At 45.0% G+C, this 27782-nt stretch overlaps 1 protein-coding gene across 1 annotated transcript in view; it reads right to left on the bottom strand.

The window, feature by feature from the left end:
• CREB3 (cAMP responsive element binding protein 3) overlaps nucleotides 1–27358 on the bottom strand; it is a 55908-nt gene extending 28550 nt beyond the window's left edge. Inside the window, exons 1-8 of the mRNA XM_056553049.1 lie at nucleotides 27216–27358; nucleotides 25711–25957; nucleotides 23892–23992; nucleotides 23732–23812; nucleotides 23528–23634; nucleotides 11006–11074; nucleotides 10808–10892; nucleotides 9189–9273 (exon numbers count right to left, since the gene is read on the bottom strand). Coding sequence (XP_056409024.1) covers nucleotides 9189–9273; nucleotides 10808–10892; nucleotides 11006–11074; nucleotides 23528–23634; nucleotides 23732–23812; nucleotides 23892–23992; nucleotides 25711–25957; nucleotides 27216–27347 — 907 coding nt within the window. The 5' untranslated portion in view covers nucleotides 27348–27358. The remainder of the gene's footprint in view (nucleotides 1–9188; nucleotides 9274–10807; nucleotides 10893–11005; nucleotides 11075–23527; nucleotides 23635–23731; nucleotides 23813–23891; nucleotides 23993–25710; nucleotides 25958–27215) is intronic.
• Nucleotides 27359–27782: the final 424 nt, after the last annotated feature.

The following is a 27782-nucleotide window of genomic DNA, read 5'->3' as shown; positions in this document are numbered from 1 at the left end:
GAGGTCCTCTCCTAATCTAGTAGGGTCTGAGGGAATGGAGGGGCTTCATATGGGGTAAGAGAGGTCCTCTCCTAATCTAGTAGGGTCTGAGGGAATGGAGGGGCTTCATATGGGGTAAGAGAGGTCCTCTCCTAATCTAGTGGGGTCTAAGGGAAAGGAGGGGCTTCATATGGGGTAAGAGAGGTCCTCTCCTAATCTAGTGGGATCTGAGGGAATGGAGGGGCTTCATATGGGGTAAGAGAGGTAGTCTCCTAATCTAGTGGGGTCTGAGGGAATGGAGGGGCTTCATATGGGGTAAGAGAGGTCGTCTCCTAATCTAGTGGGGTCTGAGGGAATGGAGGGGCTTCATATGGGGTAAGAGAGGTCCTCTCCTAATCTAGTGGGATCTGAGGGAATGGAGGGGCTTCATATGGGGTAAGAGAGGTAGTCTCCTAATCTAGTGGGGTCTGATGGAATAGAGGGGCTTCATATGGGGTAAGAGAGGTCCTCTCCTAATCTAGTGGGGTCTGAGGGAATGGAGGAGCTTCATATGGGGTAAGAGAGGTCCTCTCCTAATCTAGTGGGGTCTGAGGGAATGGAGGGCTTCATATGGGGTAAGAGAGGTCCTCGCCTAATCTAGTGGGGTCTGAGGGAATGGAGGGGCTTCATATGGGGTAAGAGAGGTCCTCTCCTAATCTAGTGGGGTCTGAGGGAATGGAGGGGCTTCATATGGGGTAAGAGAGGTCCTCTACTAATCTAGTGGGGTCTGAGGGAAAGGAGGGGCTTCATATGGGGTAAGAGAGGTCCTCTCCTAATCTAGTAGGGTCTGAGGGAATGGAGGGGCTTCATATGGGGTAAGAGAGGTCCTCTCCTAATCTAGTGGGGTCTGAGGGAATGGAGGGGCTTCATATGGGGTAAGAGAGGTCCTCTCCTAATCTAGTGGGGTCTGAGGGAATGGAGGGGCTTCATATGGGGTAAGAGAGGTCCTCTCCTAATCTAGTAGGGTCTGAGGGAATGGAGGGGCTTCATATGGGGTAAGAGAGGTCCTCTCCTAATCTAGTGGGGTCTGAGGGAATGGAGGGGCTTCATATGGGCTAAGAGAGGTCCTCTCCTAATCTAATAGGGTCTGAGGGAATGGAGGGGCTTCATATGGGGTAAGAGAGGTCCTCTCCTAATCTAGTGGGGTCTGAGGGAATGGAGGGGCTTCATATGGGGTAAGAGAGGTCCTCTCCTAATCTAGTGGGGTCCGAGGGAATGGAGGGCTTCATATGGGGTAAGAGAGGTCCTCTCCTAATCTAATAAGGTGTAAGGGAAAGGAGGGGCTTCATATGGGGTAAGAGAGGTCCTCTCCTAATCTAATGGGGTCTGAGGGAATGGAGGGGCTTCATATGGGGTAAGAGAGGTCCTCCCCTAATCTAGTGGGGTCTGAAGGAATGGAGGGGCTTCATATGGGGTAAGAGAGGTCCTCTCCTAATCTAGTGGGGTCTGAGGTAATGGAGGGACTTCATATGGGGTAAGAGAGGTCCTCTCCTAATCTAGTGGGGTCTGAGGGAATGGAGGGCTTCATATGGGGTAAGAGAGGTCGTCTCCTAATCTAGTGGGGTCTGGGGGAATGGAGGGGCTTCATATGGGCTAAGAGAGGTCCTCTCCTAATCTAGTGGGGTCTGAGGGAATGGAGGGGCTTCATATGGGGTAAGAGAGGTCCTCTCCTAATCTAGTGGGGTCTGATGGAATAGAGGGGTTTCATATGGGGTAAGAGAGGTCCTCTCCTAATCTAGTGGGGTCTGAGGGAATGGAGGGGTTTCATATGGGGTAAGAGAGGTCCTCTCCTAATCTAGTAGGGTCTGAGGGAATGGAGGGGCTTCATATGGGGTAAGAGAGGTCCTCTCCTAATCTAGTAGGGTCTGAGGGAATGGAGGGGCTTCATATGGGGTAAGAGAGGTCCTCTCCTAATCTAGTGGGGTCTGAGGGAATGGAGGGGCTTCATATGGGGTAAGAGAGGTCCTCTCCTAATCTAGTGGGGTCTGAGGGAATGGAGGGGCTTCATATGGGGTAAGAGAGGTTGTCTCCTAATCTAGTAGGGTCTGAGGGAATGGAGGGGCTTCATATGGGGTAAGAGAGGTCCTCTCCTAATCTAGTGGGGTCTGAGGGAATGGAGGGGCTTTATATGGGGTAAGAGAGGTCGTCTCCTAATCGAATGGGGTCTGAGGGAATGGAGGGGTTTCATATGGGGTAAGAGAGGTCCTCTCCTAATCTAGTGAATTTGAGTGAATGGAGGGGCTTCATACGGGGAGAGGTCGTCTCCTAATCTAGTGGGGTCTGAGGGAATGGAGGGGCTTCATATGGGGTAAGAGAGGTCCTCTCCTAATCTAGTGGGGTCTGAGGGAATGGAGGGGCTTCATAAGGGGTAAGAGAGGTCGTCTCCTAATCTAGTGGGGTCTGAGGGAATGGAGGGGCTTCATATGGGGTAAGAGAGGTCCTCTCCTAATCTAGTAGGGTCTGAGGGAATGGAGGGGCTTCATATGGGGTAAAAGATGTCCTCTCCTAATCTAGTGGGGTCTGAGGGAATGGAGGGGCTTCATATGGGGTAAGAGAGGTCCTCTCCTAATCTAGTAGGGTCTGAGGGAATGGAGGGGCTTCATATGGGGTAAGAGAGGTCCTCTCCTAATCTAATGGGGTCTGAAGGAATGGAGGGGCTTCATATGGGGTAAGAGAGGTCCTCTCCTAATCTAGTGGGGTCTGAGGGAATGGAGGGGCTTCATATGGGGTAAGAGAGGTAGTCTCCTAATTTAGTGGGGTCTGAGGGAATGGAGGGGCTTCATATGGGGTAAGAGAGGTCCTCTCCTAATCTAGTGGGGTCTGAGGGAATGGAGGGGCTTCATATGGGGTAAGAGAGGTCCTCTCCTAATCTAGTAGGGTCTGAGGGAATGGAGGGGCTTCATATGGGGTAAGAGAGGTCCTCTCAATCTAGTGGGGTCTGAGGGAATGGAGGGGTTTCATATGGGGTAAGCGAGGTCCTCTCCTAATCTAGTGGGGTCTGAGGGAATGGAGGGGCTTCATATGGGGTAAAAGAGGTCGTCTCCTAATCTAATAGGGTCTGAGGGAATGGAGGGGATTCATATGGGGTAAGAGAGGTCCTCTCCTAATCTAGTAGGGTCTGAGGGAATGGAGGGCTTCATATGGGGTAAGAGAGGTCCTCTCCTAATCTAGTGGGGTCTGAGGGAATGGAGGGGCTTCATATGGGGTAAGAGAGGTCCTCTCCTAATCTAGTGGGGTCTGAGGGAATGGAGGGGCTTCATAAGGGGTAAGAGAGGTCGTCTCCTAATCTAGTGGGGTCTGAGGGAATGGAGGGGCTTCATATGGGGTAAGAGAGGTCCTCTCCTAATCTAGTAGGGTCTGAGGGAATGGAGGGGCTTCATATGGGGTAAAAGATGTCCTCTCCTAATCTAGTAGGGTCTGAGGGAATGGAGGGGCTTCATATGGGGTAAGAGAGGTCCTCTCCTAATCTAGTGGGGTCTGAGGGAATGGAGGGCTTCATATGGGGTAAGAGAGGTCCTCTCCTAATCTAGTGGGGTCTGAGGGAAAGGAGGGGCTTCATATGGGGTAAGAGAGGTCCTCTCCTAATCTAGTAGGGTCTGAGGGAATGGAGGGGCTTCATATGGGGTAAGAGAGGTCCTCTCCTAATCTAATTGGGTCTGAAGGAATGGAGGGGCTTCATATGGGGTAAGAGAGGTCCTCTCCTAATCTAGTGGGGTCTGAGGGAATGGAGGGGCTTCATATGGGGTAAGAGAGGTAGTCTCCTAATTTAGTGGGGTCTGAGGGAATGGAGGGGCTTCATATGGGGTAAGAGAAGTCCTCTCCTAATCTAGTGGGGTCTGAGGGAATGGAGGGGCTTCATATGGGGTAAGAGAGGTCCTCTCCTAATCTAGTAGGGTCTGAGGGAATGGAGGGGCTTCATATGGGGTAAGAGAGGTCCTCTCCTAATCTAGTAGGGTCTGAGGGAATGGAGGGGCTTCATATGGGGTAAGAGAGGTCCTCTCCTAATCTAGTGGGGTCTGAGGGAATGGAGGGGCTTCATATGGGGTAAGAGAGGTCCTCTCAATCTAGTGGGGTCTGAGGGAATGGAGGGGTTTCATATGGGGTAAGCGAGGTCCTCTGCTAATCTAGTGGGGTCTGAGGGAATGGAGGGGCTTCATATGGGGTAAGAGAGGTCGTCTCCTAATCTAGTGGGGTCTGAGGGAATGGAGGGGCTTCATATGGGGTAAAAGAGGTCGTCTCCTAATCTAATAGGGTCTGAGGGAATGGAGGGGCTTCATATGGGGTAAGAGAGGTCCTCTCCTAATCTAGTAGGGTCTGAGGGAATGGAGGGCTTCATATGGGGTAAGAGAGGTCCTCTCCTAATCTAGTGGGGTCTGAGGGAATGGAGGGGCTTCATATGGGGTAAGAGAGGTCCTCTCCTAATCTAGTGGGGTCTGAGGGAATGGAGGGGCTTCATATGGGGTAAGAGAGGTCCTCTCCTAATCTAGTGGGGTCTGAGGGAATGGAGGGGCTTCATATGGGGTAAGAGAGGTCCTCTCCTAATCTAGTGGGGTCTGAGGGAATGGAGGGGCTTCATATGGGGTAAGAGAGGTCCTCTCCTAATCTAATGGGGTCTGAGGGAATGGAGGGGCTTCATATGGGGTAAGAGAGGTAGTCTCCTAATCTAGTGGGGTCTGAGGGAATGGAGGGGTTTCATATGGGGTAAGAGAGGTCCTCTCCTAATCAAGTGGGGTGTGTGGGAATGGAGGGGCTTCATATGGGGTAAGAGAGGTCGTTTCCTAATCTAGTGGGGTCTGAGGGAATGGCAGGGCTTCATATGGGGTAAGAGAGGTCCTCTCCTAATCTAGTGGGGTCTGAAGGAATGGAGGGCTTCATATGGGGTAAGAGAGGTCCTCTCCTAATCTAGTGGGGTCTGAGGGAATGGGGGGGCTTCATATGGGGTAAGAGAGGTCCTCTCCTAATCTAGTGGGGTCTGAGGGAATGGAGGGGCTTCATATGGGGTAAGAGAGGTCCTCTCCTAATCTAGTGGGGTCTGAGGGAATGGAGGGGCTTCATATGGGGTAAGAGAGGTCCTCTCCTAATCTAGTAGGGTCTGAGGGAATGGAGGGGCTTTATATGGGGTAAGAGAGGTCGTCTCCTAATCTAGTAGGGTCTGAGGGAATGGAGGGGCTTCATATAGGGTAAGAGAGGTCCTCTCCTAATCTAGTGGGGTCTGAGGGAATGGAGGGGCTTCATATGGGGTAAGAGAGGTCGTCTCCTAATCTAGTGGGGTCTGAGGGAATGGAGGGGCTTCATATGGGGTAAGAGAGGTCCTCTCCTAATCTAGTGGGGTCTGAGGGAATGGAGGGGCTTCATATGGGGTAAGAGAGGTCCTCTCCTAATCTAATAGGGTCTGAGGGAATGGAGGGGCTTCATATGGGGTAAGAGAGGTCCTCTCCTAATCGAATAGGGTCTGAGGGAATGGAGGGCTTCATATGGGGTAAGAGAGGTCCTCTCCTAATCTAGTGGGGTCTGAGGGAATGGAGGGGCTTCATATGGGGTAAGAGAGGTCCTCTCCTAATCTAGTGGGGTCTGAGGGAAAGGAGGGGCTTCATATGGGGTAAGAGAGGTCCTCTCCTAATCTAATAGGGTCTGAGGGAATGGAGGGCTTCATATGGGGTAAGAGAGGTCGTCTCCTAATCTAGTGGGGTCTGAGGGAATGGAGGGGCTTCATATGGGGTAAGAGAGGTCCTCTCCTAATCTAATGGGGTCTGAGGGAAAGGAGGGGCTTCATATGGGGTAAGAGAGGTCCTCTCCTAATCTAATAGGCTCTGAGGGAATGGAGGGGCTTCATATGGGGTAAAAGAGGTCCTCTCCTAATCTAGTAGGGTCTGAGGGAATGGAGGGGCTTCATATGGGGTAAGAGAGGTCGTCTCCTAATCTAGTGGGGTCTGAGGGAATGGAGGGGTTTCATATGGGGTAAGAGAGGTCCTCTCCTAATCTAGTAGGGTCTGAGGGAATGGAGGGGCTTCATATAGGGTAAGAGAGGTCCTCTCCTAATCTAGTAGGGTCTGAGGGAATGGAGGGGCTTCATATGGGGTAAGAGAGGTCCTCTCCTAATATAGTGGGGTCTGAGGGAATGGAGGGGCTTCATATGGGGTAAGAGAGGTCCTCTCCTAATCTAGTGGGGTCTGAGGGAATGGAGGGGCTTCTATATAGGGTAAGAGAGGTCCTCTCCTAATCTAGTAGGGTCTGAGGGAATGGAGGGGCTTCATATGGGGTAAGAGAGGTGCTCTCTTAATATAGTGGGGTCTGAGGGAATGGAGGGGCTTAATATGGGGTAAGAGAGGTGCTCTCCTAATATAGTGGGGTCTGAGGGAATGGAGGGGCTTCATATGGGGTAAGAGAGGTCCTCTCCTAATCTAGTGGGATCTGAGGGAATGGAGGGGCTTCATATGGGGTAAGAGAGGTCCTCTCCTAATCTAGTGGGGTCTGATGGAATAGAGGGGCTTCATATGGGGTAAGAGAGGTCCTCTCCTAATCTAGTGGGGTCTGAGGGAATGGAGGGACTTCATATGGGGTAAGAGAGGTCCTCTCCTAATCTAATAGGGTCTGAGGGAATGGAGGGGTTTCATATGGGGTAAAAGAGGTCCTCTCCTAATCTAGTGGGGTCTGAGGGAATGGAGGAGCTTCATATGGGGTAAGAGAGGTCCTCTCCTAATCTAGTAGGGTCTGAGGGAATGGAGGGCTTCATATGGGGTAAGAGAGGTCCTCTCCTAATCTAGTGGGGTCTGAGGGAATGGAGGGGCTTCATATGGGGTAAGAGAGGTCCTCTCCTAATCTAGTGGGGTCTGAGGGAATGGAGGGGCTTCATATGGGGTAAGAGAGGTCCTCTCCTAATCTAGTGGGGTCTGAGGGAATGGAGGGGCTTCATATGGGGTAAGAGAGGTCCTCTCCTAATCTAGTGGGATCTGAGGGAATGGAGGGGCTTCATATGGGGTAAGAGAGGTCCTCTCCTAATCTAGTGGGGTCTGAGGGAATGGAGGGGCTTCATATGGGGTAAGAGAGGTCCTCTCCTAATCTAGTGGGGTCTGAGGGAATGGAGGGGCTTCATATGGGGTAAGAGAGGTCCTCTCCTAATCTAGTGGGGTCTGAGGGAATGGAGGGCTTCATATGGGGTAAGAGAGGTAGTCTCCTAATCTAGTGGGGTCTGAGGGAATGGAGGGGCTTCATATGGGGTAAGAGAGGTCCTCTCCTAATCTAGTGGGATCTGAGGGAATGGAGGGGCTTCATATGGGGTAAGAGAGGTAGTCTCCTAATCTAGTGGGGTCTGATGGAATAGAGGGGCTTCATATGGGGTAAGAGAGGTCCTCTCCTAATCTAGTGGGGTCTGAGGGAATGGAGGGGCTTCATATGGGGTAAGAGAGGTCCTCTCCTAATCTAGTGGGGTCTGAGGGAATGGAGGGGCTTCATATGGGGTAAGAGAGGTCCTCTCCTAATCTAGTGGGGTCTGAGGGAAAGGAGGGCTTCATATGGGGTAAGAGAGGTCCTCTCCTAATCTAGTGGGGTCTGAGGGAATGGAGGGGTTTCATATGGGGTAAGAGAGGTCCTCTCCTAATCTAGTGGGGTCTGAGGGAATGGAGGGGCTTCATATGGGGTAAGAGAGGTCCTCTCCTAATCTAGTGGGGTCTGAGGGAATGGAGGGGCTTCATATGGGGTAAGAGAGGTCCTCTTCTAATCTAGTGGGGTCTGAGGGAATGGAGGGGCTTCATATGGGGTAAGAGAGGTCCTCTCCTAATCTAGTGGGGTCTGAGGGAATGGAGGGGCTTCATATGGGGTAAGAGAGGTCCTCTCCTAATCTAGTGGGGTCTGAGGGAATGGAGGGGCTTCATATGGGGTAAGAGAGGTCCTCTCCTAATCTAGTGGGGTCTGAGGGAATGGAGGGGCTTCATATGGGGTAAGAGAGGTCCTCTCCTAATCTAGTGGGGTCTGAGGGAATGGAGGGGCTTCATATGGGGTAAGAGAGGTCCTCTCCTAATCTAGTGGGGTCTGAGGGAATGGAGGGGCTTCATATGGGGTAAGAGAGGTCCTCTCCTAATCTAGTGGGGTCTGAGGGAAAGGAGGGGCTTCATATGGGGTAAGAGAGGTCCTCTCCTAATCTAGTAGGGTCTGAGGGAATGGAGGGGCTTCATATGGGGTAAGAGAGGTCCTCTCCTAATCTAGTAGGGTCTGAGGGAATGGAGGGGCTTCATATGGGGTAAAAGAGGTCCTCTCCTAATCTAGTGGGGTCTGAGGGAATGGAGGGGCTTCATATGGGGTAAGAGAGGTCCTCTCCTAATCTAGTGGGGTCTGAGGGAATGGAGGGGCTTCATATGGGGTAAGAGAGGTCCTCTCCTAATCTAGTGGGGTCTGAGGGAATGGAGGGCTTCATATGGGGTAAGAGAGGTCCTCTCCTAATCTAGTGGGGTCTGAGGGAATGGAGGGGCTTCATATGGGTTAAGAGAGGTCCTCTCCTAATCTAGTGGGGTCTGAGGGAAAGGAGGGGCTTCATATGGGGTAAGAGAGGTCCTCTCCTAATCTAGTGGGGTCTGAGGGAATGGAGGGCTTCATATGGGGTAAGAGAGGTCCTCTCCTAATCTAGTGGGGTCTGAGGGAATGGAGGGGCTTCATATGGGGTAAGAGAGGTCCTCTCCTAATCTAGTGGGGTCTGAGGGAATGGAGGGGCTTCATATGGGGTAAGAGAGGTCGTCTCCTAATCTAGTAGGGTCTGAGGGAATGGAGGGGCTTCATATGGGGTAAAAGAGGTCCTCTCCTAATCTAGTGGGGTCTGAGGGAATGGAGGGGCTTCATATGGGGTAAGAGAGGTCCTCTCCTAATCTAGTGGGGTCTGAGGGAATGGAGGGGCTTCATATGGGGTAAGAGAGGTCCTCTCCTAATCTAGTGGGGTCTGAGGGAATGGAGAGGCTTCATATGGGGTAAAAGATGTCCTCTCCTAATCTAGTGGGGTCTGAGGGAATGGAGGGGCTTCATATGGGGTAAGAGAGGTCCTCTCCTAATCTAGTGGGATCTGAGGGAATGGAGGCGCTTCATATGGGGTAAGAGAGGTCGTCTCCTAATCTAGTGGGGTCTGAGGGAATGGAGGGGCTTCATATGGGGTAAGAGAGGTCGTCTCCTAATCTAGTGGTACTTACCTCCATGAGAGCCGAGTTGTCCTATTTTAGTCCCAAATGGATAGAGACTGGGGAAGAGAATGAGGCAGAAAGACAGCGCCATGACCTGCAGAGGAAGGTGACACGGTCAGGAGCCATAGTACCAGGAGAACAGGACCACCACACGTTACGTGGACCCACCATGATACAGGACCACCACACCTTACGTGGACCCACCATGATACAGGACCACCACACGTTACGTGGACCCACCATGATACAGGACCACCACACCTTACGTGGACCCACCATGATACAGGACCGCCACACGTTACGTGGACCCACCATGATACAGGACCACCATGATACAGGACCCCCACACGTTACGTGGACTCACCATGATACAGGACCCCCACACGTTACGTGGACCCACCATGATACAGGACTCCCACATGTTACGTGGACCCACCATGATACAGGACCACCACACGTTACGTGGACCCACCATGATACAGGACCCCCACACGTTACGTGGACTCACCATGATACAGGACCCCCCACACGTTACGTGGACCCACCATGATACAGGACCCCCACACGTTACGTGGACTCACCATGATACAGGACCCCCCACACGTTATGTGGACCCACCATGATACAGGACCACCACACCTTACGTGGACCCACCATGATACAGGACCACCACACGTTACGTGGACCCACCATGATACAGGACCACCACACGTTATGTGGACTCACCATGATACAGGACCACCACACGTTACGTGGACCCACCATGATACAGGACCACCACACCTTACGTGGACCCACCATGATACAGGACCACCACACGTTACGTGGACCCACCATGATACAGGACCACCACACGTTATGTGGACCCACCATGATACAGGACCGCCACACGTTACGTGGACCCACCATGATACAGGACCCCCACACGTTACGTGGACCCACCATGATACAGGACCGCCACACGTTACGTGGACCCACCATGATACAGGACTCCCACATGTTACGTGGACCCACCATGATACAGGACCGCCAGACGTTACGTGGACCCACCATGATACAGGACCGCCAGACGTTACGTGGACTCACCGTGATACAGGACCACCACACGTTACGTGGACTCACCGTGATACAGGACCCCCACACGTTACGTGGACCCACCGTGATACAGGACCGCCACACGTTACGTGGACCCACCGTGATACAGGACCGCCACACGTTACGTGGACCCACCATGATACAGGACCACCACACCTTACGTGGACCCACCATGATACAGGACCCCCACACGTTACGTGGACCCACCATGATACAGGACCCCCACACGTTACGTGGACCCACCATGATACAGGACCACCACACGTTACGTGGACCCACCATGATACAGGACCCCCACACGTTACGTGGACTCACCATGATACAGGACCCCCCACACGTTACGTGGACCCACCATGATACAGGACCCCCACACGTTACGTGGACTCACCATGATACAGGACTCCCACATGTTACGTGGACCCACCATGATACAGGACCGCCAGACGTTACGTGGACCCACCATGATACAGGACCCCCCACACGTTACGTGGACCCACCATGATACAGGACCCCCACACGTTACGTGGACTCACCATGATACAGGTGCTGGAGGACGTGGTCTTGGCTCCGGATTGGCTCAGCAGGGCCTGTAGGTTTCTCAGCTGCTGGAGGAGGGAGCTGCAGAGGAGCAGAAGACGCCATATTACATAATACACGGTCATGTGACACAAGGGTGGGAGGAGCCTCCACCAGGAAGAAAGAAACAAACCAAATCGAGAGGCGACACTTACAAGTTCTGTCTCTGCAGCTGCTGAACCTTCTTCTGTAACTCCTGGTTGTGAGCGGTACACGTGGTGACCCTATAGAGAGGATATATATATACTGTGTATAGTACACGTGGTGACCCTATAGAGAGGATATATATATACTGTGTATAGTACACGTGGTGACCCTATAGAGAGGATATATATACTGTGTATAGTACACGTGGTGACCCTATAGAGAGGATATATATATACTGCGTATAGTACACGTGGTGACCCTATAGAGAGGATATATATACTGTGTATAGTACACGTGGTGACCCTATAGAGAGGATATATATATACTGTGTATAGTACACATGGTGACCCTATAGAGAGGATATATATACTGTGTATAGTACACGTGGTGACCCTATAGAGAGGATATATATATATACTGTGTATAGTACACGTAGTGACCCTATAGAGAGGATATATATATATACTGTGTATAGTACACGTGGTGACCCTATAGAGAGGATATATATACTGTGTATAGTGCACGTGGTGACCCTATAGAGAGGATATATATACTGTGTATAGTACACGTGGTGACCCTATAGAGAGGATATATATATACTGCGTATAGTACACATGGTGACCCTATAGAGAGGATATATATATATACTGTGTATAGTACACGTGGTGACCCTATAGAGAGGATATATATACTGTGTATAGTGCACGTGGTGACCCTATAGAGAGGATATATATACTGTGTATAGTACACGTGGTGACCCTATAGAGAGGATATATATATATATATATACTGTGTATAGTACACGTGGTGACCCTATAGAGAGGATATATATATATACTGTGTATAGTACACGTGGTGACCCTATAGAGAGGATATATATATACTATGTATAGTACACGTGGTGACCCTATAGAGAGGATATATATATATATATACTGTGTATAGTACACGTGGTGACCCTATAGAGAGGATATATATATATATATATACTGTGTATAGTACACGTGGTGACCCTATAGAGAGGATATATATATACTGTGTATAGTACACGTGGTGACCCTATAGAGAGGATATATATATACTGTGTATAGTACACGTGGTGACCCTATAGAGAGGATATATATATACTGTGTATAGTACACGTGGTGACCCTATAGAGAGGATATATATACTGTGTATAGTACACGTGGTGACCCTATAGAGAGGATATATATATATATATACTGTGTATAGTACACGTGGTGACCCTATAGAGAGGATATATATACTGTGTATAGTACACATGGTGACCCTATAGAGAGGATATATATATATATACCGTGTATAGTACACGTGGTGACCCTATAGAGAGGATATATATATATATATACTGCGTATAGTACACGTGGTGACCCTATAGAGAGGATATATATACTGCGTATAGTACACGTGGTGACCCTATAGAGAGGATATATATACTGTGTATAGTACACGTGGTGACCCTATAGAGAGGATATATATATATACTGTGTATAGTGCACGTGGTGACCCTATAGAGAGGATATATATACACGTGGTGACCCTATAGAGAGGATATATATATACTGTATATAGTACACGTGGTGACCCTATAGAGAGGATATATATATATATACCGTGTATAGTACACGTGGTGACCCTATAGAGAGGATATATATATACTGTGTATAGTACACGTGGTGACCCTATAGAGAGGATATATATACTGTGTATAGTACACGTGGTGACCCTATAGAGAGGATATATATACTGTGTATAGTACACGTGGTGACCCTATAGAGAGGATATATATATACTGTGTATAGTACACGTGGTGACCCTATAGAGAGGATATATATATATACTGTGTATAGTACACGTGGTGACCCTATAGAGAGGATATATATACTGCGTATAGTACACGTGGTGACCCTATAGAGAGGATATATATACTGCGTATAGTACACGTGGTGACCCTATAGAGAGGATATATATATACTGTGTATAGTACACGTGGTGACCTTATAGAGAGGATATATATATACTGTGTATAGTACACGTGGTGACCCTATAGAGAGGATATATACTGTGTATAGTACACGTGGTGACCCTATAGAGAGGATATATATACTGTGTATAGTACACGTGGTGACCCTATAGAGAGGATATATATATACTGTGTATAGTACACGTGGTGACCCTATAGAGAGGATATATATATATATACTGTGTATAGTACACGTGGTGACCCTATAGGGAGGATATATATATATATACTGTGTATAGTACACGTGGTGACCCTATAGAGAGGATATATATACTGTGTATAGTACACGTGGTGACCCTATAGAGAGGATATATATACTGTGTATAGTACACGTGGTGACCCTATAGAGAGGATATATATACTGTGTATAGTACACGTGGTGACCCTATAGAGAGGATATATATACTGAGTATAGTACACGTGGTGACCCTATAGAGAGGATATATATACTGAGTATAGTACACGTGGTGACCCTATAGAGAGGATATATATATACTGTGTATAGTACACGTGGTGACCCTATAGAGAGGATATATATATACTGTGTATAGTACACGTGGTGACCCTATAGAGAGGATATATATATATACTGTGTATAGTACACGTGGTGACCCTATAGAGAGGATATATATATACTGTGTATAGTACACGTGGTGACCCTATAGAGAGGATATATATATATATATATATATTGTGTATAGTACACATGGTGACCCTATAGAGAGGATATATATATACTGCGTATAGTACACGTGGTGACCCTATAGAGAGGATATATATATATACCGTGTATAGTACACGTGGTGACCCTATAGAGAGGATATATATATATATATATATATATATATATATATTGTGTATAGTACACATGGTGACCCTATAGAGAGGATATATATATACTGTGTATAGTACACGTGGTGACCCTATAGAGAGGATATATATATACTGTGTATAGTACACGTGGTGACCCTATAGAGAGGATATATATACCGTGTATAGTACACGTGGTGACCCTATAGAGAGGATATATATACTGTGTATAGTACACGTGGTGACCCTATAGAGAGGATATATATACTGTGTATAGTACACGTGGTGACCCTATAGAGAGGATATATATATATATACTGCGTATAGTACACGTGGTGACCCCATAGAGATATATATATATATATATATATATACTGTGTATAGTACACGTGGTGACCCTATAGAGAGGATATATATATATAAATACTGCGTATAGTACACGTGGTGACCCTATAGAGAAGATATATATATATATACTGTGTATAGTACACGTGGTGACCCTATAGAGAGGATATATATATACTGCGTATAGTACACGTGGTGACTCTATAGAGAGGATATATATACTGCGTATAGTACACGTGGTGACCCTATAGAGAGGATATATATATACTGTGTATAGTACACGTGGTGACCTTATAGAGAGGATATATATATACTGTGTATAGTACACGTGGTGACCCTATAGAGAGGATATATATACTGTGTATAGTACACGTGGTGACCCTATAGAGAGGATATATATATATACTGTGTATAGTACACGTGGTGACCCTATAGAGAGGATATATATATATACTGTGTATAGTACACGTGGTGACCCTATAGAGAGGATATATATATACTGTGTATAGTACACGTGGTGACCCTATAGAGAGGATATATATATATATATACTGTGTATAGTACACGTGGTGACCCTATAGAGAGGATATATATACTGTGTATAGTACACGTGGTGACCCTATAGAGAGGATATATATACTGTGTATAGTACACGTGGTGACCCTATAGAGAGGATATATATACTGTGTATAGTACACGTGGTGACCCTATAGAGAGGATATATATATACTGTGTATAGTACACGTGGTGACCCTATAGAGAGGATATATATATACTGTGTATAGTACACGTGGTGACCCTATAGAGAGGATATATATATATATATACTGTGTATAGTACACGTGGTGACCCTATAGAGAGGATATATATATATATATATACTGTGTATAGTACACGTGGTGACCCTATAGAGAGGATATATATATATACTGTGTATAGTACACGTGGTGACCCTATAGAGAGGATATATATATATACTGTGTATACTACACGTGGTGACCCTATAGAGAGGATATATATACTGTGTATAGTACACGTGGTGACCCTATAGAGAGGATATATATATATACTGTGTATAGTACACGTGGTGACCCTATAGAGAGGATATATATACTGTGTATAGTACACGTGGTGACCCTATAGAGAGGATATATATACTGTGTATAGTACACGTGGTGACCCTATAGAGAGGATATATATACTGTGTATAGTACACATGGTGACCCTATAGAGAGGATATATATATACTGTGTATAGTACACGTGGTGACCCTATAGAGAGGATATATATATACTGTGTATAGTACACGTGGTGACCCTATAGAGAGGATATATATATATACTGTGTATAGTACACGTGGTGACCCTATAGAGAGGATATATATATATATATTGTGTATAGTACACATGGTGACCCTATAGAGAGGATATATATATATACTGCGTATAGTACACGTGGTGACCCTATAGAGAGGATATATATATACCGTGTATAGTACACGTGGTGACCCTATAGAGAGGATATATATACTGTGTATAGTACACGTGGTGACCCTATAGAGAGGATATATATACTGTGTATAGTACACGTGGTGACCCTATAGAGAGGATATATATACTGTGTATAGTACACGTGATGACCCTATAGAGAGGATATATATACTGTGTATAGTACACGTGGTGACCCTATAGAGAGGATATATATATATACTGCGCATAGTACACGTGGTGACCCTATAGAGAGGATATATATATATATATATATACTGTGTATAGTACACGTGGTGACCCTATAGAGAGGATATATATATAAATACTGCGTATAGTACACGTGGTGACCCTATAGAGAGGATATATATACTGTGTATAGTACACGTGGTGACCCTATAGAGAGGATATATATATACTGTGTATAGTACACGTGGTGACCCTATAGAGAGGATATATATATACTGTGTATAGTACACGTGGTGACCCTATAGAGAGGATATATATACTGCGTATAGTACACGTGGTGACCCTATAGAGAGGATATATATATACTGCGTATAGTACACGTGGTGACCCTATAGAGAGGATATATATACTGTGTATAGTACACGTGGTGACCCTATAGAGAGGATATATATATATACTGTGTATAGTACACGTGGTGACCCTATAGAGAGGATATATATACTGTGTATAGTACACGTGGTGACCCTATAGAGGATAAATATACTGTGTATAGTACACGTGGTGACCCTATAGAGGATATATATACTGTGTATAGTACACGTGGTGACCCTATAGAGAGGATATATATATACTGTGTATAGTACACGTGGTGACCCTATAGAGAGGATATATATACTGTGTATAGTACACGTGGTGACCCTATAGAGAGGATATATATATACTGTGTATAGTACACGTGGTGACCCTATAGAGAGGATATATATATACTGTGTATAGTACACGTGGTGACCCTATAGAGAGGATATATATATACTGTGTATAGTACACGTGGTGACCCTATAGAGAGGATATATATACTGTGTATAGTACACGTGGTGACCCTATAGAGAGGATATATATATACTGTGTATAGTACATGTGGTGACCCTATAGAGAGGATATATATATACTGTGTATAGTACATGTGGTGACCCTATAGAGAGGATATATATATACTGTGTATAGTACACGTGGTGACCCTATAGAGAGGATATATATATACTGTGTATAGTACACGTGGTGACCCTATAGAGAGGATATATATATACTGTGTATAGTACACGTGGTGACCCTATAGAGAGGATATATATATACCGTGTATAGTACACGTGGTGACCCTATAGAAAGGATATATATACTGTGTATAGTACACGTGGTGACCCTATAGAGAGGATATATATACTGTGTATAGTACACGTGGTGACCCTATAGAGAGGATATATATACTGTGTATAGTACACGTGGTGACCCTATAGAGAGGATATATATATATATATATATATATATATATATATATATATATACTGTGTATAGTACACGTGGTGACCCTATAGAGAGGATATATATATACTGTGTATAGTACACGTGGTGACCCTATAGAGAGGATATATATACTGTGTATAGTACACGTGGTGACCCTATAGAGAGGATATATATATACTGCGTATAGTACACGTGGTGACCCTATAGAGAGGATATATATACTGTGTATAGTACACGTGGTGACCCTATAGAGAGGATATATATATATACACTGTGTATAGTACACGTGGTGACCCTATAGAGAGGATATATATATACTGTGTATAGTACACGTGGTGACCCTATAGAGAGGATATATAGTGTATAGTACACGTGGTGACCCTATAGAGAGGATATATATACTGTGTATAGTACACGTGGTGACCCTATAGAGGATATATATACTGTGTATAGTACACGTGGTGACCCTATAGAGAGGATATATATATATATCTATACTGTGTATAGTACACGTGGTGACCCTATAGAGAGGATATATATACTGTGTATAGTACACGTGGTGACCCTATAGAGAGGATATATATATATACTGTGTATAGTACACGTGGTGACCCTATAGAGAGGATATATATACTGTGTATAGTACACGTGGTGACCCTATAGAGAGGATATATATATACTGTGTATAGTACACGTGGTGACCCTATAGAGAGGATATATATACTGTGTATAGTACACGTGGTGACCCTATAGAGAGGATATATATATATACACTGTGTATAGTACACGTGGTGACCCTATAGAGAGGATATATATATACTGTGTATAGTACACGTGGTGACCCTATAGAGAGGATATATAGTGTATAGTACACGTGGTGACCCTATAGAGAGGATATATATACTGTGTATAGTACACGTGGTGACCCTATAGAGGATATATATACTGTGTATAGTACACGTGGTGACCCTATAGAGAGGATATATATATACTGCGTATAGTACACGTGGTGACCCTATAGAGAGGATATATATACTGTGTATAGTACACGTGGTGACCCTATAGAGAGGATATATATATATACACTGTGTATAGTACACGTGGTGACCCTATAGAGAGGATATATATATACTGTGTATAGTACACGTGGTGACCCTATAGAGAGGATATATAGTGTATAGTACACGTGGTGACCCTATAGAGAGGATATATATACTGTGTATAGTACACGTGGTGACCCTATAGAGGATATATATACTGTGTATAGTACACGTGGTGACCCTATAGAGAGGATATATATATATCTATACTGTGTATAGTACACGTGGTGACCCTATAGAGAGGATATATATACTGTGTATAGTACACGTGGTGACCCTATAGAGAGGATATATATATATATACTGTGTATAGTACACGTGGTGACCCTATAGAGAGGATATATATACTGTGTATAGTACACGTGGTGACCCTATAGAGAGGATATATATATACTGTGTATAGTACACGTGGTGACCCTATAGAGAGGATATATATACTGTGTATAGTACACGTGGTGACCCTATAGAGAGGATATATATACTGTGTATAGTACACGTGGTGACCCTATAGAGGATATATATATATATATATACTGTGTATAGTACACGTGGTGACCCTATAGAGAGGATATATATATATACTGTGTATAGTACACGTGGTGACCCTATAGAGAGGATATATATTATATATATATATATATATATTGTGTATAGTACACATGGTGACCCTATAGAGAGGATATATATATACTGTGTATAGTACACGTGGTGACCCTATAGAGAGGATATATATACTGTGTATAGTACACGTGGTGACCCTATAGATAGGATATATATACTGTGTATAGTACACGTGGTGACCCTATAGAGAGGATATATATATACTGTGTATAGTACACGTGGTGACCCTATAGAGAGGATATATATATATATATACTGTGTATAGTACACGTGGTGACCCTATAGAGAGGATATATATATATACTGTGTATAGTACACGTGGTGACCCTATAGAGAGGATATATATATACTGTGTATAGTACACGTGGTGACCCTATAGAGAGGATATATATATACTGTGTATAGTACACGTGGTGACCTATAGAGAGGATATATATACTGTGTATAGTACACGTGGTGACCCTATAGAGAGGATATATATATATATACTGTGTATAGTACACGTGGTGACCCTATAGAGAGGATATATATACTGCGTATAGTACACGTGGTGACCCTATAGAGAGGATATATATATATACTGTGTATAGTACACGTGGTGACCCTATAGAGAGGATATATATACTGTGTATAGTACACGTGGTGACCCTATAGAGAGGATATATATATATACTGTGTATAGTACACGTGGTGACCCTATAGAGAGGATATATAGTGTATAGTACACGTGGTGACCCTATAGAGAGGATATATATATATATATATATATACTGTGTATAGTACACGTGGTGACCCTATAGAGAGGATATATATATATATACTGTGTATAGTACACGTGGTGACCCAATAGAGAGGATATATATACTGTGTATAGTAAACGTGGTGACCCTATAGAGAGGATATATATACTGTGTATAGTACACGTGGTGACCCTATAGAGAGGATATATATACCGTGTATAGTACACGTGGTGACCCTATAGAGAGGATATATATATACTGCGTATAGTACACGTGGTGACCCTATAGAGAGGATATATATACTGTGTATAGTACACGTGGTGACCCTATAGAGAGGATATATATACTGTGTATAGTACACGTGGTGACCCTATAGAGAGGATATATATATACTGTGTATAGTACACGTGGTGACCCTATAGAGAGGATATATATACTGTGTATAGTACACGTGGTGACCCTATAGAGGATAAATATACTGTGTATAGTACACGTGGTGACCCTATAGAGAGGATATATATACTGTGTATAGTACACGTGGTGACCCTATAGAGAGGATATATATACTGTGTATAGTACACGTGGTGACCCTATAGAGAGGATATATATATACTGTGTATAGTACACATGGTGACCCTATAGAGAGGATATATATACTGTGTATAGTACACGTGGTGACCCTATAGAGAGGATATATATATACTGTGTATAGTACACGTGGTGACCCTATAGAGAGGATATATATACTGTGTATAGTACACGTGGTGACCCTATAGAGAGGATATATATATACTGTGTATAGTACACGTGGTGACCCTATAGAGAGGATATATATATACTGTGTATAGTACACCTGGTGACCCTATAGAGAGGATATATATACTGTGTATAGTACACGTGGTGACCCTATAGAGAGGATATATATATACTGTGTATAGTACACGTGGTGACCCTATAGAGAGGATATATATATACTGTGTATAGTACACGTGGTGACCCTATAGAGAGGATATATATATACTGTGTATAGTACACGTGGTGACCCTATAGAGAGGATATATATACTGTGTATAGTACACGTGGTGACCCTATAGAGAGGATATATATATACTGTGTATAGTACACGTGGTGACCCTATAGAGAGGATATATATATATACTGTGTATAGTACACGTGGTGACCCTATAGAGAGGATATATATACTGTGTATAGTACACGTGGTGACCCTATAGAGAGGATATATATATACTGTGTATAGTACACGTGGTGACCCTATAGAGAGGATATATATATATATATATATATATATATACTGTGTATAGTACACGTGGTGACCCTATAGAGAGGATATATATACTGTGTATAGTACACGTGGTGACCCTATAGAGAGGATATATATATACTGTGTATAGTACACGTGGTGACCCTATAGAGAGGATATATATATACTGTGTATAGTACACGTGGTGACCCTATAGAGAGGATATATATACTGTGTATAGTACACGTGGTGACCCTATAGAGAGGATATATACTGTGTATAGTACACGTGGTGACCCTATATATATATATATACTGTGTATAGTACACGTGGTGACCCTATAGAGAGGAGATATATATATATATATATACTGTGTATAGTACACGTGGTGACCATATAGAGAGGATATATATACTGTGTATAGTACATATAATAGAGAGGATATATATATATACTGTGTATAGTACATATAATAGAGGATATATATACTGTGTATAGTACATATAATAGAGGATATATATATATACTGTGTATAGTACATATAATAGAGGATATATATACTGTGTATAGTACATATAATAGAGGATATATATACTGTGTATAGTACATATAATAGAGGATATATATATATATACTGTGTATAGTACATATAATAGAGGATATATATACTGTGTATAGTACATATAATAGAGGATATATATACTGTGTATAGTACATATAATAGAGGATATATATACTGTGTATAGTACATATAATAGAGGATATATATACTGTGTATAGTACATATAATAGAGGATATATATACTGTGTATAGTACATATAATAGAGAGGATATATATATATACTGTGTATAGTACATATAATAGAGGATATATATATACTGTGTATAGTACATATAATAGAGGATATATATACTGTGTATAGTACATATAATAGAGAGGATATATATATATACTGTGTATAGTACATATAATAGAGAGGATATATACTGTGTATAGTACATATAATAGAGGATATATATACTGTGTATAGTACATATAATAGAGGATATATATACTGTGTATAGTACATATAATAGAGGATATATATACTGTGTATAGTACATATAATAGAGGATATATATACTGTGTATAGTACATATAATAGAGGATATATATACTGTGTATAGTACATATAATAGAGGATATATATATATACTGTGTATAGTACATATAATAGAGGATATATATACTGTGTATAGTACATATAATAGAGGATATATATATATACTGTGTATAGTACATATAATAGAGGATATATATACTGTGTATAGTACATATAATAGAGAGGATATATATACTGTGTATAGTACATATAATAGAGGATATATATACTGTGTATAGTACATATAGATAGAAGGATAGGATATATATATACTGTGTATAGTACATATAATAGAGAGGATATATACTGTGTATAGTACATATAATAGAGGATATATATACTGTGTATAGTACATATAATAGAGGATATATATACTGTGTATAGTACATATAATAGAGGATATATATACTGTGTATAGTACATATAATAGAGGATATATATACTGTGTATAGTACATATAATAGAGGATATATATACTGTGTATAGTACATATAATAGAGGATATATATACTGTGTATAGTACATATAATAGAGAGGATATATACTGTGTATAGTACATATAATAGAGGATATATATACTGTGTATAGTACATATAATAGAGAGGATATATACTGTGTATAGTACATATAATAGAGGATATATATACTGTGTATAGTACATATAATAGAGAGGATATATACTGTGTATAGTACATATAATAGAGGATATATATATATACTGTGTATAGTACATATAATAAAGGATATATATACTGTGTATAGTACATATAATAGAGGATATATATACTGTGTATAGTACATATAATAGAGAGGATATATACTGTGTATAGTACATATAATAGAGGATATATATACTGTGTATAGTACATATAATAGAGAGGATATATATACTGTGTATAGTACATATAATAGAGAGGATATATACTGTGTATAGTACATATAATAGAGAGGATATATATACTGTGTATAGTACATATAATAGAGGATATATATATATACTGTGTATAGTACATATAATAGAGGATATATATACTGTGTATAGTACATATAATAGAGAGGATATATACTGTGTATAGTACATATAATAGAGGATATATACTGTGTATAGTACATATAATAGAGGATATATATACTGTGTATAGTACATATAATAGAGAGGATATATACTGTGTATAGTACATATAATAGAGGATATATACTGTGTATAGTACATATAATAGAGGATATATATACTGTGTATAGTACATATAATAGAGGATATATATACTGTGTATAGTACATATAATAGAGAGGATATATACTGTGTATAGTACATATAATAGAGGATATATACTGTGTATAGTACATATAATAGAGGATATATATATACTGTGTATAGTACATATAATAGAGGATATATATACTGTGTATAGTACATATACAGGACACGTGGGGGGGGGGGGGGGTGTACTGTATATTAGAGAGACACATCTTCTCCACAGCTCTGACCTGTTCTCCAGTCCGTCCACATATTCCTTCTTCTTCTTCCGGCTCTCCTGTGCCGATCGCTTGTTCCGGATCTTTCTTCGGACACGTTTCAGTGCTCGCTCCTCGGTCTGCACAGACAATGCACAATAATTACTCATCTCCTCCGCCATATACTGAGGACTATCCTCACCCACCAGGTACAGGGGGTCTAAGGGGTCCGGTTACCTTGGTGAGGGGAAGGTGCTGAGGTAACGTGACGCCTTCCTTCCCCAGGAGCCGAGATTCCTCCTCAGTCAACTGCAGAACCTGAGACACCAAGAGGAACAAGTCACCGACCGAACCGGAAAGGTCATCGTGTCATCAGGTCACATGATCCAGAACATACCTGCCCAGTCTGGTACCGATAATCACCATCCTCCTCCTCATCCTCCATACATAGACCATCTGGGTCCATCACCTCCAGATCAGTCTCCTCCACACACACATCTGCGGACAGAGACAAATGTCAGAGAACATCAGGGAGGAGGGGTCCGACATCGGGGAGGAGGGGTCAGACATCATCGGGGAGGAGGGGTCAGACATCATCGGGGAGGAGGAGTCAGACATCATCGGGAGGAGAGGTCAGACATCATCGGGGAGGAGAGGTCAGACATCATCGGGGAGGAGGGGTCAGACATCATCGGGGAGGAGGGGTCAGACATCATCGGGGAGGAGGGGTCAGACATCATCGGGGAGGAGGGGTCAGACATCATCGGGGAGGAGGGGTCAGACATCATCGGGGAGGAGGGGTCAGACATCATCGGGGAGGAGGGGTCAGACATCATCGGGGAGGAGGGGTCAGACATCATCGGGGAGGAGGGGTCAGACATCATCGGGGAGGAGGGGTCAGACATCATCGGGGAGGAGGGGTCAGACATCATCGGGGAGGAGGGGGTCAGACATCATCGGGAGGAGGGGTCAGACATCATCGGGGAGGAGGGGTCAGACATCATCGGGGAGGAGGGGTCAGACATCATCGGGGAGGAGAGGTCAGACATCATCGGAGAGGAGAGGTCAGACATCATCGGAGAGGAGAGGTCAGACATCAGGGAGGAGGGGTCAGACATCAGGGAGGAGGAGTCAGACATCAGGGAGGAGGGGTCAGACGGTCACATGGTAGGAGGGGTCAGACATCATCAGGGAGGAGGGGTCAGACATCATCAAGGAGGAGGGGTCAGACATCATCAGGGAGGAGGGGTCAGACATCATCAGGGAGGAGGAGTCAGACATCATCGGGGAGGAGGAGTCAGACATCATCGGGGAGGAGGGGTCAGACATCATCGGGGAGGAGAGGTCAGACATCATCGGGGAGGAGGGGTCAGACATCATCGGGGAGGAGGGGTCAGACATCATCGGGGAGGAGAGGTCAGACATCATCGGGGAGGAGGGGTCAGACATCATCGGGGAGGAGGGGTCAGACATCATCGGGGAGGAGGGGTCAGACATCATCGGGGAGGAGGGGTCAGACATCATCGGGGAGGAGGGGTCAGACATCATCGGGAGGAGAGGTCAGACATCATCGGAGAGGAGAGGTCAGACATCATCGGAGAGGAGAGGTCAGACATCAGGGAGGAGGGGTCAGACATCAGGGAGGAGGAGTCAGACATCAGGGAGGAGGAGTCAGACATCAGGGAGGAGGGGTCAGACGGTCACATGGTAGGAGGGGGTCAGACATCATCAGGGAGGAGGGGTCAGACATCATCAAGGAGGAGGGGTCAGACATCATCAGGGAGGAGGGGTCAGACATCATCGGGGAGGAGGGGTCAGACATCATCGGGGAGGAGGGTCAGACATCATCGGGGAGGAGGGGTCAGACATCATCGGGGAGGAGGGGTCAGACATCATCGGGGAGGAGGGGTCAGACATCATCGGGGAGGAGGGGTCAGACATCATCGGGGAGGAGGGGTCAGACATCATCGGGGAGGAGGGGTCAGACATCATCGGGGAGGAGGGGTCAGACATCATCGGGGAGGAGGGGTCAGACATCATCGGGGAGGAGGGGTCAGACATCAGGGAGAAGGGGTCAGACATCAGGGAGGAGGAGTCAGACATCAGGGAGGAGGAGTCAGACATCAGGGAGGAGGGGTCAGACCGTCACATGGTAGGAGCACCAGTCTGTAGCATACAGGGGGCGCCATATTCCTGTGTACCCGCTGAGGTCATACCTAGGTCGATGAAGACGTCCCCATCACAGGTTTCGGACCGCACGCTCTGCAGCATGGAGTAGTTGTGTTCCGTGTGGACGATGTTGGGGCTGTCGGGTGGAGACGGCTCCCAGGTACCAGGAGACGATATGGCCGCCAGACCCTCAGATATCCCACTGTCACTGGCCAGAGGAGAGCTGGGACCCTCACCGAGCGGACTGCCCAGGAGCTCACACAGGAAGCCGTCCACCACCGGGTCACTCAGCACCTGCAACAATAATGGAGGTTACTGGTAGTTAACAAGATCCATCACCGAGCAACTCCACCAAAGATCCATCACCGAGCAACTCCACCAAAGATCCATCACCGAGCAACTCCACCAGAGATCCATCACCGAGCAACTCCACCAGAGATCCATCACCGAGCAACTCCACCAAAGATCCATCACCGAGCAACTCCACCAGAGATCCATCACCGAGCAACTCCACCAGAGATCCATCACCGAGCAACTCCACCAGAGATCCATCACCGAGCAACTCCACCAGAGATCCATCACCGAGCAACTCCACCAAAGATCCATCACCGAGCAACTCCACCAAAGATCCATCACCGAGCAACTCCACCAAAGATCCATCACCGAGCAACTCCACCAAAGATCCATCACCGAGCAACTCCACCAAAGATCCATCACCGAGCAACTCCACCAAAGATCCATCACCGAGCAACTCCACTAAAGATCCATCACCGAGCAACTCCACCAAAGATCCATCACCGAGCAACTCCACCAAAGATCCATCACCGAGCAACTCCACCAAAAATCCATCACCGAGCAACTCCACCAAAGCTCCATCACCGAGCAACTCCACCAAAGCTCCATCACCGAGCAACTCCACCAAAGATCCATCACCGAGCAACTCCACCAAAGATCCATCACCGAGCAACTCCACCAAGGATGCATCACCGAGCAACTCCACCAAAGATCCATCACCAAACAACTCCACAAAGATCCATCACCGAGCAACTCCACCAAAGATCCATCACCGAGCAACTCCACCAAAGATCCATCACCGAGCAACTCCACCAAAGATACATCACCGAGCAACTCCACCAAAGATCCATCACCGAGCAACTCCACTAAAGATCCATCACCAAACAACTCCACCAAAGATCCATCACCGAGCAACTCCACCAAAGATCCATCACCGAGCAACTCCACCAAGGATGCATCACCGAGCAACTCCACCAAAGATCCATCACCGAGCAACTCCATCAAAGATCCATCACCGAGCAACTCCACCAAAGATCCATCACCGAGCAACTCCACCAAAGATCCATCACCGAGCAACTCCACCAAAGATCCATCACCGAGCAACTCCACCAAGGATACATCACCGAGCAGCTTCACCCTGATATACAGCATCAAATGGAGATAACGTAGCAGTAGGGTTGGGGAGGACGTGGCGGCGGGGGTTTGGCTGTATCGTGCGGCAGCGTGGTTCTCTCTCAGGACCCCCCCAGATTCTTACCTCCAGACCCAGGGGTCCCCACCCCCCCTCCTCATGGACACCATCCGCAGGCACGTGGGGGAATATGTCGTCCAGAAGGTCATCCAAGAAATCCGAGTTCTCCATCTCCTCAAATTCTCCAAACAGCGACATCTAGAGAGACAGGAAAGTCACTGCACCTGTATGACATGGTAATGAGGGGGGAGGAGTCATAAACTAATGGGGGGGAGGAGTGTCATCATGAGGGGGGGGTGATATCAAAGGTTAGGGGTGTGATACAAGAGTGAGGGGTGTGATACAAGAGTGAGGGGTGAGATACAAGAGTGAGGGGTGAGATACAAGAGTGAGGGGTGAGATACAAGAGTGAGGGGTGAGATACAAGAGGGAGGGGTGAGATACAAGAGGGAGGGGTGAGATACAAGAGGGAGGGGTGAGATACAAGAGGGAGGGGTGAGATACAAGAGGGAGGGGTGAGATACAAGAGGGAGGGGTGAGATACAAGAGGGAGGGGTGAGATACAAGAGTGAGGGGTGAGATACTAGAGGGAGGGGTGAGATACTAGAGGGAGGGGTGAGATACTAGAGGGAG

The sequence above is a fragment of the Hyla sarda genome, unplaced genomic scaffold (genome assembly GCF_029499605.1).
Source record: "Hyla sarda isolate aHylSar1 unplaced genomic scaffold, aHylSar1.hap1 scaffold_230, whole genome shotgun sequence".
In the NCBI taxonomy this organism is placed as follows: Eukaryota; Metazoa; Chordata; class Amphibia; order Anura; family Hylidae; genus Hyla; species Hyla sarda.
The sequence above is the reverse complement of the archived record's forward strand: the minus strand, read 5'-3'. Positions and strand labels throughout refer to the sequence as shown.